This window comes from Diceros bicornis, chromosome 12, assembly GCF_020826845.1.
Source record: "Diceros bicornis minor isolate mBicDic1 chromosome 12, mDicBic1.mat.cur, whole genome shotgun sequence".
Lineage (NCBI taxonomy): Eukaryota > Metazoa > Chordata > Mammalia > Perissodactyla > Rhinocerotidae > Diceros > Diceros bicornis.
Genome location: NC_080751.1, coordinates 14,489,878 through 14,505,181, shown reverse-complemented (window position 1 = coordinate 14,505,181; position 15,304 = coordinate 14,489,878). Strand labels below are relative to the sequence as shown.

The 15,304-nt window shown below is 56.2% G+C and overlaps 3 protein-coding genes across 9 annotated transcripts; 1 reads left to right on the top strand and 2 right to left on the bottom strand.

The window, feature by feature from the left end:
- The first annotated feature begins 964 nt into the window (after nucleotides 1-964).
- Nucleotides 965-3,199, top strand: TLX2 (T cell leukemia homeobox 2). Its single transcript, XM_058550878.1, has 3 exons — nucleotides 965-1,903; nucleotides 2,349-2,586; nucleotides 2,690-3,199. The coding sequence occupies exons 1-3, from the start codon at nucleotides 1,504-1,506 to the stop codon at nucleotides 2,904-2,906; spliced, it is 855 nt and encodes a 284-aa protein (XP_058406861.1). The 5' UTR covers nucleotides 965-1,503; the 3' UTR covers nucleotides 2,907-3,199.
- A 1,466-nt stretch (nucleotides 3,200-4,665) lies between these two features.
- Nucleotides 4,666-12,034, bottom strand: DQX1 (DEAQ-box RNA dependent ATPase 1). The gene is made up of 11 exons (XM_058550863.1): nucleotides 10,953-12,034; nucleotides 10,503-10,696; nucleotides 9,708-10,092; nucleotides 8,883-9,116; nucleotides 8,694-8,793; nucleotides 8,431-8,589; nucleotides 8,156-8,347; nucleotides 6,165-6,284; nucleotides 5,791-5,981; nucleotides 5,274-5,464; nucleotides 4,666-5,052 (listed from the first exon to the last, which is right to left on the bottom strand). Exons 1-11 carry the CDS (start codon nucleotides 11,187-11,189, stop codon nucleotides 4,896-4,898), a joined length of 2,160 nt encoding a protein of 719 aa, XP_058406846.1. The 5' UTR covers nucleotides 11,190-12,034; the 3' UTR covers nucleotides 4,666-4,895.
- A 62-nt stretch (nucleotides 12,035-12,096) lies between these two features.
- On the bottom strand, nucleotides 12,097-15,261 carry AUP1 (AUP1 lipid droplet regulating VLDL assembly factor). 7 transcript variants are annotated; one of them, XM_058550857.1, is made up of 12 exons: nucleotides 15,030-15,254; nucleotides 14,812-14,949; nucleotides 14,582-14,732; nucleotides 14,189-14,373; nucleotides 13,856-13,928; nucleotides 13,682-13,755; nucleotides 13,370-13,439; nucleotides 13,169-13,271; nucleotides 12,918-13,037; nucleotides 12,686-12,801; nucleotides 12,381-12,499; nucleotides 12,097-12,274 (listed from the first exon to the last, which is right to left on the bottom strand). In XM_058550857.1, exons 1-12 carry the CDS (start codon nucleotides 15,077-15,079, stop codon nucleotides 12,238-12,240), a joined length of 1,236 nt encoding a protein of 411 aa, XP_058406840.1. In that variant the 5' UTR covers nucleotides 15,080-15,254; the 3' UTR covers nucleotides 12,097-12,237. The 7 variants fall into 7 exon arrangements, with proteins under 7 accessions (XP_058406840.1, XP_058406838.1, XP_058406843.1 ...); XM_058550855.1 differs by having other exon boundaries at nucleotides 13,373-13,439; nucleotides 15,030-15,140; XM_058550860.1 differs by lacking the exon at nucleotides 12,918-13,037 and having other exon boundaries at nucleotides 15,030-15,259.
- Between the last annotated feature and the right edge of the window lie 43 nt (nucleotides 15,262-15,304).

Below are 15,304 nucleotides of genomic sequence, written 5' to 3'. Positions count from 1 at the left end.
CCGGGGAAGGTAATGTAATTCCGACCCAGCTAACCCGATTATGGCGGCCTGCACCGGGCCGGGCGGCGGCGGGGGCGGGTCTAAGGCGCAGGGGCCCGCCCGGCCGGGGGTCCCATTCCGGGGAAGGACGCAGAGTTCACACACTTCCAGCTTCTGGGTCGGCAGCCAGAGGTCACAAGGTCACCGAGCCGGCTTTGGTCTTTCCCCACCTCACTTCTCTGACACGCTCCAGGCACAGTTTCTGGGGCTTGGGTGGGGTGAGGCGTCTATGGGAAATGAGGCGGCTGAGATCCTCCGAAGGCTTCAGTGAGGTCCCAGGAGTCGCCTGTGGCGATTTCGTCCTCCTGCCTTTGATGGGGGGGGTGTGTGTGTGTGAGAACAGACTTCCTAGGCGCAGAGTGAAGGGGCAGAATCCCGCGTTGGTGGTCCCCTGTCGGGGGCAGAACGCCAGCCCCAAGCTCCCATCGGCCTGGGTTGGCCCGGGTTGAGCCACGGGTCCGCTTTACACCGATTTCAGAAAAATCGAAATTCTAAGAAACACAGGGCACCGATTACTGGCGCTACTGGAAGGAGCTAGGGGCCCTATAGGAGAGGCCGGGCGGTGCACCAGGATCACAGGCCCAGAGTGGTTGTTCCCCGCCCTAGCCCACCGGACGCTCCCTGCCACCCCCTTCCCACACCTGTCCTCTTCCCGGGCCTTCAGTCCGCCGGCGCGCCGTTCCCCAACCGCTTCCCCTCGCAGCCAGGAAGCCACAACGAGATTTGGTCTTCGAGGGCACTTAGGCGGGGGCCACAACGAATCCGAGAGTCGGCAGACAGGACCCATCGGGAGGCGAAGAGTGGGGGCTGTGGGAGGAGGCACCTGCGAGGAAGCCGGTGGGGCCGAGGAAGCCCAAAGGCGGAGGCTGGCGAGGATGGAGTTGCCTTGCTTATCTCGGCTGACTCAGCACGCAGTGGCCTGGGCTCTGGCCCCTCCCGTGCCAAGCCTGATTCCTAACACCCTCGCCACCTCCCCCCCAACCCCCACCATCCCCGCTGGCCAGTCTTCCCCGCGCTTGGCGCAAACAGGCGTCTCTTCCCCTTTAACGGGCCCGGCCCCGCCCCTGCCCTACCCCCAGCCCCCACTGCCCACCGAGGCTGATCTGTCAGTCACTGCCCCAGCCGGAGCCGGCCAACCTCTCCACCCGGGACTCGGGCAGAGGCCCCGGCAGCCCAGCGTCCATCTGCGCTTCAGAGCCAGCAAGGGCGCTCCTGGGGCCCCGGCCGGTCGCGCTCCCCCGGGATGCAAGTCCCTGTGCCGACGCGCGGCAGAGGCCGGCACGAGCGCGGCTACTCCCGGTGCACAGGGATGAAGCCGTCCCGGGGGCCCCGATGCACCGCCGTGGCCAGCCCCGCGGGCCCCTGAGGCCGCCGCCCCGAGCGCTCCGCTGCTGGGCTCCCAGAGCTGCCTGGGGCGCCCTCCCCAACAGTCGAACCTCCTGCGGTCCTCCCTGACCCGGACCCATGGAGCCGGCAGTGCTGGCCTCGCACAACCTCCCGCACCACGAGCCAATCAGCTTCGGCATCGATCAGATCCTGAGCTGCCCGGAACCCCCCGGGAGCGGCCTAGGCCCGGGTCGCCCCGGCCAGGGCCATGGGGAGAGTGCGGCGTTCTCGGGTGGATTTCACGGAGCCTCAAGCTACAGCCCCGCGGGCTCGCTGGCCCCGCTCCCCGGCAGCTCCGGCGTGGGCCCGGGCGGCGTGATCCGCGTGCCGGCGCACCGCCCGCTGCCAGTGCCGCCGCCCGCGGGAGGCGCGCCTGCGGTGCCTGGACCCTCGGGCTTGGGCGGCGCCGGGGGCCTAGCGGGACTCACCTTCCCTTGGATGGACAGCGGCCGCCGCTTTGCCAAGGACCGGCTCACGGGTGAGGTTACCCGACCCCTCCAGCATCATGCCGCACACTGACCCGGTTTCCTCATCTTTGATCCTTCTGCTCCAACTCAAGGTCCCCTTTCATACCCCCCATCATCCCAGGGGATCCTCCCCTAACTTGTATCTCTTGGTCCCGCTGCTGAGAGGCGATGGGGAGGGAGCTGCCGTCGATGCCCGCGTCCTCCTCTGCAGTCCACTGTCCACAACGCGGGGAGGGCCAGGTGAAGTTACAGGGACGTCTCTCCCTCACTCAGGGGGAGGGCCGTGTCTTCCGGGGCCCTTTCTCGTCTAGAGGCCTCTACTGATGCGGGGCCGAGCTGGGGGCACCGGTAAGGACCGGGCGCCGGCGCTCCGAGGCCTGGGCAGCCGAGCTCTCTTCTCAGTGTCACCACGGGCCGCCCCCTAAACCCTGCCTTGCTCTTTCTTCCTCCTTGTAGCCGCGCTCTCGCCCTTCTCCGGGACGCGCCGCATAGGCCACCCCTACCAAAACCGGACCCCGCCGAAGCGGAAGAAGCCGCGCACGTCCTTCTCCCGCTCGCAGGTGCTGGAGCTGGAGCGGCGCTTCCTGCGCCAGAAGTACCTGGCCTCGGCCGAGAGGGCGGCGCTCGCCAAGGCCCTGCGCATGACAGACGCTCAGGTCAAGACCTGGTTCCAGAACCGGCGCACCAAGTGGCGGTGAGGCGCGGGGCGGGCGAGGGGCCGCGGGCGGAGTCAGGTGGCGGTGAGGCGCGGGGCGGTCGAGGGCAGCCTCGCTGACCCCGCATCCCTGCCCGCCCAGGCGCCAGACGGCGGAGGAGCGCGAGGCGGAGCGGCACCGCGCTGGCCGGCTGCTCCTGCACCTGCAGCAGGACGCGCTCCCGCGGCCGCTGCGGCCGCCGCTGCCCCCGGACCCGCTCTGCCTGCACAACTCGTCGCTCTTCGCGCTGCAGAACCTGCAGCCCTGGGCCGAGGACAACAAGGTGGCTTCCGTGTCCGGGCTCGCCTCGGTGGTGTGAGCGACGCCTGCCCGACCAGCCGAGGGCTCTTTTCCGAACCGAGGCGCCGCGTGAGCGCCCGGCTGCCCAAGCCGTGGTCCCGTGGCAGCGGAGCGTGTGAGAAGGAGCCGGCCCTCAGGCTACCGTCGAGGGCTCCTCCGCCACCTTGGGATCCCAGGCCAGCATTGCGCAGTTGCCCAGCGCGCTTAGACGCAGCCTTTCCCGCCATTTTTCACTTAGACTGTTGCACCGCGGCTGGAACCTGGGGCGCCAAGAGGGCGGGACCTGTACTATGGCAGCCAATGAGGTGCGGGGTGGGGGGCGGGGTGGCCAATGGGAGCTGCTCTCCTGCGGGACTCCGGATTCGTCCGTGGTTGGGTCGGAGCTGGGGTTCAGGGGGGCTGGAGCAGGTTAAAAGCGGTGCTGGCAGATGGGGCTGCAGCAGCCCGTGCTGGCTGGGTCTGCACCAAAGGTGTGGAGGAAGGAAGGTATCAGCGACAGCGGAGTAATGGAGAAAGTGCTGGAGAGCGAGGGTCTAACTGACTGTGACAGGAACCAGAGGGTTATCCACCCTGGGCATCTCATCCTTCAACTGTAAAATAATCGCTAAGGATTCCTTCCTGACTTTGAGCGTCATGTTATCCGTGTGTGTTCAACCTGCTGACTGCGTCCTACCACTTGAGGCTCACAACGTGCCTGGGTGGCAGGCGAGACGCATGTCTATATGCCGGATGAAAGAGAAAATCCAGGAACACTAATCTGGCTGTGGTGTCCCACGGGGACGGAGAGGGGAGAGTGGGAAGCAGTGGGCGAAGTTAATGGGCCCAGTGGAGTTAGGGTGAGCAGAATTTGGCAAATAATTAGGAAGTGACAGACCGAAGAAGAATCAAAGATAATCCCAAGGTTGGAAATGTAGAGGATCAGGAAATCAATGGTGTGGTGGATGATGAAGGACAATTGGGAAGATAGGAACAAGATTAACTCTGCAGGAAAAACTAAATGCTAGACCTAGAGAGAATAAATTCTGGAAAAGTGCCTTTGTGGGAGGTCATTGGCATCTACATACAGGTGAAGATAGATGGAATGATGAGAACAGAATCCTCCAGGGAGGAAACTGAGGAGAAAAGCAGAATTCTAAGGATTAAATCTTTCCACCAAATTCTACAAAGAAATTTACAATGTGCAAGATGATGGAGGATAGCAAAGTTAATAGTCCAAGGGGAGAAAAGGGAAAGGTGTCCCCAACTGAAAAGAAAGGAAAGCATGGTGTCCCTGAAGTTGTTAGAAAGACTTTAGCTTGTGGGTGGGCCAGGGGCTGCTGGGAAGCTTGTTGATGGGAAATTGAGAGTTTGGGGATGGTTGCAATAGCCTTGAGGTTTAAGAAGGAGCAGGATTTAAGTTGTATGAGGACGAAAGGGAAGATTTTGTCTGATTCCTATAGCACCCTCATTATTCTTCCCCTGGAGGCAGGAGCAGTGTGATAGAAGGAAGTGAGCTTTATGCAGGGTCAGAGGCCAGTTGTAGCCAAACTACTCGTGTTCTGTGTTAGTGACAGCTAGGTTGGTCATAGCATAAATGCTTGACCAGGGGTAGGAACCAGGCAAGAGGGTATCTCTGGAGGAGTTGGCCCTGAGTCTTTGATATTGTCATCTCTAACTCATGGATGTTGTATGTGCTGTTGCAGAACCAAACTCAAATTTGGCATCATAGAAAAAGAACTTTTATAGACCAAAAGGGAGCACAAGGATGGGTTTGGCATAACTTGGGGGTATGGGGGGCATGTCAGTGCCTCTCCAATAAATAGAAAAAAGCCAAAGAAAGGGTCCTACCCTATGTGGACTATGGCTTACCCGATTCCTTCCACTCCCAGCCCATCATTTCTTGAGACTCAGATTCCAGGATTTACATCTGACCCTAAACTTTGGGCTTCTAAATCTGGCTGGCTGTCTTGGCTAGCCTGGGGGAGGATCTAATGTGATGAGATGGGCTCAGCTCCATTCCTTAGGCAGGTCACTGCAGGACACAGGCATCTCCAAGCTCTTGGGTGGAGGAGGATTCACTCCCTGTTGAAGAATCTGCCATTTCTTCCCTCAGCTTGTTCAGGAGGTCTCTGCTTTCACTGGGGGGCAAGTTACTCAGGAAGTATGGAGGGGCCAATTCCACCAGCCTGACAGAAAGAGTCATAATTAGATGATTTCTGTATCCTCTCTTACAAGGCAGCTTCTTAAACTTCTCACTACCCCTTCCACAAACCCTGTCTCCTCAAATCATATGTTACTACAAATCACTATGATCCTTTCCTCTTCTTAGGGTTCTCTAACTCCCCAGCCATAATTTTGGCCCCAGGAAGAGGCATGGGCAGTGTAGGAGGGGTGTCAGGGAACTCACATCTGTGGCTGAATCTCAGAAACAATGGAAAGGCAGTTGTCTTTGGAAATGGAGAAACTGTGGTAGAGCACCCATGGTGGGGGTCTGGCTGGAGCCTGGCGGCTTCGGTAGCAGCAGTGTGGGGAGAGCTGGGCCACATGTTTATGGGTTAGGAGCAGGTAATTTCCAGTCCCATCTGTGTCTCGGGCCACCTCATTGAAAGGCAAAGATATTAAAGGAATAAGTGAGAGAGAAGAACCAGACAGTAGAAGAAAAGAAAAGGGGGCTGAGAAAGAATTAGTAAGGGTGGTGAGAGTATTAAAAGTAAGGCATCATCTCTAGGTGTTATAGTCCCTCCCACACCATATGGCATTTTCCACAGCCCCTTGTGCTGTAAAGCCTCAAAGGAAAAGTTTCTCCTGATCCTCAAGAATCCTTTGAATGGACAACTGGACCCCAGTTTCAGAGGTGGCATACCAATCTTTGGTCCTTCTGCCTTCTGCTCCATTTATGACCCTCACCCCAACTCTCCCCTAACCTTAAGGAAGTATCCTGACACCAGTGCTTTCTGAAGGTCTCTGCGATTCTGCTCAGAGCCAAACGCTGGTTGGGACAAGGGAAGTTCAATTTGTTGCATGAGTTCTAGGAGTTCTCCTCGAAGTTTACGGGCTTGGCACAATGCTGCCCAGTTTAGACCCCGAGCCTGGCACCAAGCCTTGTCTGCTCCACCTAGGAGAGGAAAGGAGAAGAAACTTCAGCTACAACTGAAGTCCTTGAGATCACCTAAAGAACTCAATCCTTGGCCAAAGGCCTCCTCTTCCTGGGCATAGAAGTCTGTCAGCTGGTTGCACACCACTTCCCTGCTTGAGAAAACTTGGGATTCTATAAGAGGATGCAGGGTGGGCCACTCACTCTGTATAAAGGCTTCATACACCTGGATCAGAGAGCTGTGATCACCATCTGCGTGTTCCAGGGCCCGACGCAAGGCAGCTTCTTCTGCACAGAGTGGAGGATGGGTAAACCCAGGGGCAGCTGGAGGCAGAAAAGAGGAAGGTTGTTTCGGGGAAGGAGAAAGGAGAGCAGTACAGGTGGAACTGTAAAGGTAGAAGTGTCACTTTGGGAGCTTTATTCAAAAGACACTGATAACTTCTGGGTGCTATGCACTTTAAAAGACATTGGAGATAAATAAATGAAAGACAGTCTGTGCCCTCAAGGAGCTTAGAGTCTGGTGGGAGAGACCAACGAGTAAGCAAACTTGATGAGCACAATCGGTGTGTGGGCCAACAGTTGAAGTTTGAGTAGGAATTAGCTCGGTGGAGAAGGGACAGAGAGAGTATTCTAGACTGTGGGAACAGCAAGGTACAGAAGTTAGTAGCCTGGCATGTTTGGAGAACTGCAAGAAGCTAGTAGGGGTGGAGGGAATGGCACGTGTGGCAGAGTGGCAGGAGATAAAGCTGGAGAGGTAGGTATGGGCGAGGTCGTGAGAGGCTGGATGTGCTCTGCAAATGAGCTTACATTCTGTCTGGAAGGTAAAGAACAGCTGTTGAAGAGGAGTTTTTCAGTAAGAGAGTCCATGTGTTGGAAGAAGTTCACAGGAGTAGTTAGGAAGCTACTGAAGGAATCCAGCTGAGCAGTGATGAGGATCTAACATTGGCAATGACAGTGAGTATGGCGAAGAGCAGATGAATTAAAAAAAAACCATGTAGGAGATAAAAATGAAAGAGCCTGGAGAAAGATTAGTCTAGAATGATGGTTGTGGAGCCGCAGAGATGATGGTATGATTTTGTGGTGGTGGTGGTGGTGGTGAGGGAGTAGTTTAAGAAAGTGCTTGAGTCCAGTTCTGGGCTGAGGTACTGTGGACTATTCTGGTAGAAATGTCTGTCAAAAGTCGAATATATAAATCTAAGATTCAGAAGAATAGTATTGGCAGAGAGATACAAGGTTTGGAAATTTTAAGTGTAAAGGTGGCACTTCAGAGCATGGGTGTGGATGAACTTGCTCAGAGATTTTAGGGAATGAGAAGACAAAAGGGGCAAGGATAGAACCCTAAAGTCCAACTTGCAGTGGGTGAGCAGAGGACAAAGAGCCCAAGGAAGAGATTAAGGGAATGGCCACAGAGGTAGGATGGAAACCATGAGGAGCGGGTCACAGAGGCTTAGAGAGGGGGCAGTTTCAAGGTGGGAGTGGTCGCCATTCTCAAGTGTCAAAAGAAGGTCATGAAGGGGCCGGCCCGGTGGCGCAAGCGGTTAAGTGCGCGTACTCCGCTGTGGCGGCCCGGGGTTCGCTGGTTCGGATCCTGGGCGCGCACCGACGCACTGCTTGGCAAGCCAGGCTATGGCGGCGTCCCATATAAAGTGGAGGAAGATGGGCACGGATGTTAGCCCAGGGCCAGTCTTCCTCAGCAAAAAGAGAGGAGGATTGGCGGATGTTAGCACAGGGCTGATCTCTTTACAAAAATAAAAAAAGAAGGTCATGAATAAGGGCTCACAAGTGTTCACTGGATTAGGTCTCTGGGAGGTCACCAGTGAGCTGAAGGCCATTTCAGTGTTGTGTTGGGCCTGAAGCTGGAATGCAGTGGCAAGGAATACACCAGATAGAACAGGATGGAGGTTATTCTGTAGAGCTGAAGGAGAGTACAGGGTCGAGGAAGCGGAAGAGGGGTGTGGAGTTTTAGTAATAACAGGATAGGAGAGATTTAAGCACGTTGAGGGGCAAGAACTAGCAGAGGGAAAAGAGAGAGGAGGGAAAAGAGAGATGAGAGGGTTAAGTGATCAAGTCTGGTTCTTTAGGCACTGTGAGGGGTGGAGGCTGGAGCACAGGGCAAGGGCCAGCCTTAAGAGAACAAAACACCCAAGGGGAGGACTGAAGTGGCCGTGAAAGCCAGAGAGAAAGGTGATTTATACCCGTGAGCATGGCGGCGAGGGTGAGCATCTCGTCCACACAGTCAAACTCGCACGAGGCCAGCAGGGCTTTGGCCAGCTCAGGGGTCAGGGGGAACTCTGAGAGGATGACTCCCAGGTCTGACAGGTCCCCATCATCATCCAGGGCTGCCAGATAGTCTAGGTCTTCCAGGGCCTGCATCAGTGCTTCTGGAGCTGGTGAGGAAACAGGGCTGACACGGCAGGGGTCTCAGAGCCTGGCGGTCAGATAGCAGGACTTGGGCAGGAGGGGTGCTCACCAGGCCGGTCCAGGAAGTGACACTCCCCTGGCGCTGCAATCTGTCTCCTCTTTAGTAGTAATAGCAGGGGGCTCAGATTCTCCTCACACACCCTGGGTTGAGGCAGTAGGGGAGCCTCTAGCTCTAGGAAAGACTTAGGATACAGGCAGAAGCAGGACCCTGAGGGGAGAAAGACCTGGGAAAGAAGACCACTGTAGATTTCTCAGGGCTTGTGGTTTAGTGCCTGTGTCGTGTTTGATCTCAGGCAGGGCAAAGGCTCTTACCTGGTGTGACCCCTCTTGCCCGCAGTCGTCTTGCCTCTGCCTGACACCTGCTGATTGGCCTCAACACTTGGGATTCTGCTCGGATCTGAGGATTGTAAACCTGTCACCGCCCCCCAACCAAAGTCAAGACAAATCAGAGCGGGCCATTTCCATCTTTAGCCCCCATGTCCCCTCATCTCTCTCACTCACACTTCGAAGCTCCAGTCCTGAGTCAATGACATGTCGGATGGAAGGGAGGGAGAAGGAGAAGTCCGCCAGCCAGTGAGTGACCACGACCTTTCGGGCACCTGAATCAACGTCCTCGTACACAGCCTGAACGCCTTGACCATGGCCTGGGTGAAGGGGCAGCACCCATGGTGGAGGCCCTTGGAGAGCCAAGGGCCCCTCCTCCCTGGACAAGGATTCACAGCACAGGGAAATTTCCTGAGGAGAGGGGTGGGGAATTAGGGCAGTTCTCACCTTTTTGGGTCACAGACCCCTTTGAAAAATTGATGAAAGCTATGGTCTTTCACTCTGAAAAAATGCACACACTCATAATGGTGGGGGTGTTATAATTTCAGGAATTCACTGATCCACAAATCTCTGTATTAGATGGAATTGAAAAGAGGGTGGTAGACCTCTTTACTCTGAAATCCTTGAGTTTTTACTCAGGACCCCAACAGAGAGTAAACACTATAACTCCAACGTTCTTAATAAGCACTGCTCCCGTCCCCCAGGCCAAGCAGCCGGTACACGAGTACCTCCTTTTGCAGACCCCCCCCCTTTTTTTTGTGAGGAAGATTAGCCTAACATCCAATGCCAGTCCTCCTCTTTTTGCTGAGGAAGATTGGCCCTCGGCTAACATCCGTGCCCATCTTCCTCTACTTTGTATGGGACGCTGCCGCAGCACGGCTTGACAAGTGGTGCATCGGTGCACACCCGGGATCTGAACGTGCGACCCGTGGGCCACCAAAGTGGAGCTCGCGAACTTAACTGCTATGCCACGGGGCCGGCCCCAGCAGCCCATTTTTTTACCTCCTCACTGGGCAGGTACACAAGCACATCTCCTGGAGCCTCCTGCTGACACAATTCAAGCACAGCTTGGCAGGCAGCTTCTACTCGGTCAGTGGGGACAGAGTCCCTGTAGACAGGAGTGGGACACTCGCCAGGCCCTCTGGGTACATGCACAGTAGGAGTATTGCCCCAGAAGGCTTGGAGCTTAGGTTCAAGGGCTGGGTCAGTAACCACAACCACTCTGGGGTCCCCTGGAAGGTTTCCCAGCTTGGCATCTCGCAGCAGCCCCTGGAGCAAATCTGAGGCCACTGACCGCTCCTGAGCCTCATCCAGCACCAGCACATCCCAGGCTCCAGTGCCCCGGGTCGAGGCCACCTCCTGCAGAAGCAGCCTGTCCCAGCAAAACCTGTTGACATTGGCAGTGGGCAGAGGAGTCAGTGTGGACGCTGACCAGCCCCAGAAGTCCGGGGAAACTTCTCCCCAAGGGGCCTAGATTTTGATAGTGAAGGGCGGAAAAAGACCTTGTGACTTCCTGAGCCTGTGGACCCATTACTGTGACCCCTAACCCCCAAAACAAAGATGACACTTTGTTCTCAAGCTGTACTCCAGCTAGGAAAGCGAGACTTTCATGATGAGGGTGAGGCTGAATGTCTGAGTCCCTGGTTGGGGTTAAAGGGCTTAATTCAGCAGTTGCATCATGCATGATTTAAAGGGTGAGCTGGCCTGAGGGAGGGCATGGTGAGATGTGAGAGAACTGGGCTTGTTTCTACCGGGTGAGGGGAATTAGATTTGGGTCAGGCCTGCAGGAGGCCCCACCTGAGCAGGGTGTCGGGCCCAGTGCAGTCCTCCTGGGGGATGCTGTATCCAACCTCATGACCCAGGGTCAGGTCCATCTCATCAGCAACCCGCAGGGCCAGGCTCACGGCTGCCAGAGGGTAGGGCTGAGTGACAGTTACCCGGCCCTTCTGGAACCCCCTGGCCAGTGCAAACTCTGCACACCACTGAGGGATCTGCGGTGGGGGTAGTGAAGGACAACCAGTCAGTGAGACGCAGGACTTCAGTTAGAAATGCTGGGGGAGCTATGGCCAGTTTACTCTCTCTTTATTTAGGGAGTCCCCTGGTCCTCTACCAGCCACCCTGGGCCAGCCTAAGCAGTCTCCCTTTGCCCACCTCCTCTATGATCCCTTGTAGCCCAATCCCTCCTTGTCCAGGGAAGGGCCAGTTCCCTAGCCCCTCCCTTTGTCCACTCCCAGAATCTCCCCTGACCTGGGTGCTCTTGCCAGAGCCAGGCTCTCCAGACACCAGCACCACTCCACTGGGGCTACTCTCCAATTGCTCCAAGAAGATAAAGCGAGCAGCCCAGATGGGCAAGGCTCGGCGCTGCTCAAGCAGCTCGTAGTAGCGGGAAGAGAAGGGGAGCCCATCAAAGGGGTTCACAGCCAGTTCAGACTCCCCAGGGCTTGGGCCAGACTCTTCTGCCAGCCCGAGAAGCTGAGAGGCCATGGTGGCTGACTGGCAGGACCTACAGAAGGCAGGGCAGTCATTAAGGCCTCATATTTGGTGGCTAACACCATCCTCCCACCTCAGCCCTGATCCCTAACCTGTACCCTCACGTGATAATGTACTGGAGTCCATCTTTCCCAACATTTCTTGCCTGCCAGGAAATAGTGGAGATTTGAGTCTCCAAGTAAGGGAGTATCAAAAGTGAACTATTACCCTGTAGTCAGATAGTAAAAATCCTGTGACTACCACAGGGGTCCTCAGGGGCAGCAGGAATTATATGAGACCTGGTACCCTGTGGGGAGGTCCCCAGGGGAAAAGGCTAAAGAATAAGAGGAGGAGGGGGGCAGGAACCAAGGAACAGGGCCACAAGGACCCTGGATTCAAACCTGCTTGCAGCTCTGAGACGTGTCAGGATGGCAGCCAGTTCTAGACCCACCCAGGCAGTTACCACCAACCCTGACCCGCATGAAGTACAAAGGTAAATTCTGGCTCCACCCTGGGGCTTGGCTCAAACCCTGAACCCTAAAGACTGGTTTTGGGGTGGGGCCATTTGCTCCACCTTATTTAACCTAGTCAGGAGCCTATGGAAAAAGGCTCCAACCACCACACTGAGCATGTGTGAACTTTACAGACACCTGTGTACTGTGCTCGTTAGTGAAAAGCATCCTGGGATTTGCAGTTTTGCAGCTGTTTCTTCACAAATTAGGGCTCAACACCCAAGCTAGGGTCCAGTTGTTCCTGAGTCTTCAGTTCAGTTACAGTTCCTTAATATCACTCATCTCTTGACACGAGGAGGTGATTTCAGACAGTTCCATTCAGACCACTCCCCGACAAACTCATCCCCCCCAACCAATGGAAAAGGAACTTGCTCAGGGGGATTTTGACACCCAGAGAGGCAACAGAGACCTTGAGTGAAAACCCTGAATTTAATGTGATACTGGGGGGAGCCCCATCCCTCCCTTTTTACCACCCACTCATCCGGCCTGTCGTGAGTTGGGTAAGGGCTGCCCCCAGTCTCCGTCCTGCGGCTCTGGGTGCCATCTTGTGCTCAGTCAGCCTCCTGGGCCTGTCTCTCTGTGAATCGCCTACAGGACATAAGAAGACATTGTGTGGACTTTGCCATATTGGCCCCATAATTAGCTCCCTTCTCCAACCTGCCCCTTACTACCCATTGTCCTCTAAGCCCCTCACCTTCTTGCGTATTCATATAGTGCCTGCTTGCGCTCCTGTAGGCTCTCCTGCCGGGCCCAGGAGGACTTGGCAAATGTTAGGGCTGTGGGCTGAGGGGTCACCAGGCCAGAGCTGGGGAACTGAGGTGATCACAATGTCAGAGGGCTTGCGAAGTCATCATCATTAAACACGCATCGAATGCCTACTTTACAAGAGAGGCACTGTGCTAGGGTCTCAGGATCGAAAAAGAGACATCAGGGCTAGGGAGTATTTAGACTGTTCCATCCCACCCCAAGTCTTGGACCTGACCATTTTCTGGGTCTCACCTTGGGGGCTGAGGCTGTGGGAAGCGACTGGGTCTCTTCAGCAATGTCTTCAGGCATGAAAGCTACAGCTCCCTCAAGCAAATTAGTGATAGTCAAGTCTACACAGCCAGTCCTGGCTGGGGAGAAGGGAAGAGAGGAGAGGGGAGTCTGTTTCTCTGCTCACCTTCTCCCCTCACCACCCACTGTTCCTTTCTGTGCCTGTCTTCTTGTGTGAGGCTACCCTTTCCCATACCCAGGTCTCTCTGGATGACACCCAGTGGTACATGGGGTAAAACCTCCTTGACTCTCTGAGCCAGAGCTGCCAGCTGCACATCAGGAGAAGGGCCAGGGGAGGGAGGGAAAGAAGGCTGGGCTGCAAAAAAGAAATCCGAAATATGGTGAGTGGAGAACTAGGAGGAAGGAGAGGCTGACTAGCACAGGAATAGGGGGAAATCACAGTAAGCTAAAAAAACCCAAAAAGCTTTGTGTACAGAGACCACCCACCTGACTGGGGGCGCAATCTGGGGTGTCTTTGTCGCTTCATGTGCTCTGCTTTGTCTGCTGGAGTGAGTCGTGTCCCTGTCTGGCCCAATTCTTTGGCCACCAGCTAGGGAGAATTGGAAGGTTGGAAGTGTCAAGGTTTCAAGCCTTCCTCCCTCACCACCTAAGGAAAGACCCCACCTCCACCCCGCCTGTGTATCCTACCACCTGTTGTACACGGAGGGCAAACTCCTCATTCCCCTCCCCCAGCTGGCGATGAACAGGACGGAGCCACCTGCAAAAAACAATCCAGGAACATCTTGGGGACACCCGGGGTAGAGGCTGTCACCTTCTCCTCACTTTGATACTTTTCATGGAAAAGTGGTGGTGCGAGTGGGGAGATAGTCAATACTTTGTATTGCTTCTATGGTGCAACTTGATATTAAAAGATCTGCAAATGGATGGGGCAGAGGCAACTACTTCCTTGACCTTGAGGTGAGTGTCTCCCAGCCACCATAAAGTGAGGACAGTTAATACCTTACTTGATACACCGTGAAAGGGACGAAAAGCGACCACAGCAATTCTGAGACCCAGGAGGCATCTGACACCGTCTGAGGGGAGGGCATGAAGTGAGGTCTTCATGAAGCCAGGGCCAGGAGTGGGAAACTTCTGCTCCAAGACCCAGAGATTCCCTGTCCAACACGCACTCACCACAGAGACTAGGGGTCTCTGGACTCGCAGGGTAAGAGGTTGTACCACATCCTGGATAGAAAATGGCCAGGAACTAGAAGAGAGAAGAGAGGGTAAGATGGCATTCCAGCCACTCCAGGCAGCAGTTCATACCTGACTTAAAACAGGAACTGTCAAACTGTACAAGTAGATAAATGGAGAATAAAGAATTTCCGGGTAAAGAACTAAAACAGGACAGGAAGGAAATGAACTAGGAATGGAGTGGGTAGGGCTGAAGAAGGTTGTTAAAACCCAAGGGCCCCCAAGCCTGACCACCCACCACCCAGCTGGACACTGCTACCTATGCTCACCCACCTGAAGCGCAGAAGCCCCTCCCGGCCATTGGTAGCCTCTTCCTCGGGAAACAGCAGCAGAGGGGTGGGGGGAAGCCTCGTGGAAGCACAGAATCTCTTGAGTGACTCCACCAACTCCCCCTGCCCATCCACCTCCATGAACCCCCGAGACCAGCACACAAAGCTGGGGGGACTATTGAGTAGAGGCTGGGAACGGGAGAAAAGAAAGCAAAGAGAAAAGAATGTTGGGAAGTGAGAAAAACTGACATATGAAGTAGAGAAGCGGGATTAGGAGTAAGGCTCAGTAGCTTGTGGTCCCCAAGGAAAACCCGGGCGGGCAGAGGGGCAAAGGGGAGCCAAGAGCTGGGCCCCAGAGAACCGCCCCGTGGCGCTCTCGGCTTCGCCCCCCACTCACGGTGCTACAGCTGGTGAGCAGATTGACTACATTGTGATCGAAAGGTGTCACGTGGTTGGAAATGAGGACCCTGACGCGGTGATCCCGGAGTCCAGAGTCCTCCTGCCGGGCCACAAGCCCCAGCACCGCACACATGGTCCGCACCACGAACCTAGGGACACAGGCAGTGGTGACTGCACAGCCTCGGGCCGGACCCAGCCCTGACCCTCCCCGAGCGCCTGGGTCAGCACCTGCGAAGGACGCTCTCTGGTAGTGCGCAGCTGACCAGGAAGACGTGGATCCCAAGAAAGAGGCGCAGGACGAGGAGGCAGAACCCGACAGGAGCGTAGAGCAGCAGCGCGAGGAGCAGGAAGCCGTCACCCGGGAGCCTAGGGGCGAGAAGCGGGGTGACTGGCCGCCGAAGGCCGAGTGGACACGGGAGCCGGCCACTTCCCGCCGGGACTCTTACCGGTGCGAGTCGAAGAGCCGCTCCGGCCCCGGCGCCGGGGGAGGTTCCATCGCTAATACTTTAGGGGTGTCGGGCCCCTTCCACCGCCGCCGCCATCTTCACGCCCCGCCGCAGGGGCTCCTGGGAAGGCGGAGTCTTAGGGCATCGTCCCAGGGTGCCCGGACCCGAAATCCTGAGGCGCCCCGGAAGGGCTAGCGGTCCCAGCATGCCTCGCGGGCCCTCGGGCCACCTCAGAACTTGAGTCCTGCGGGGACCACAATTCCCGACAGTCGCGG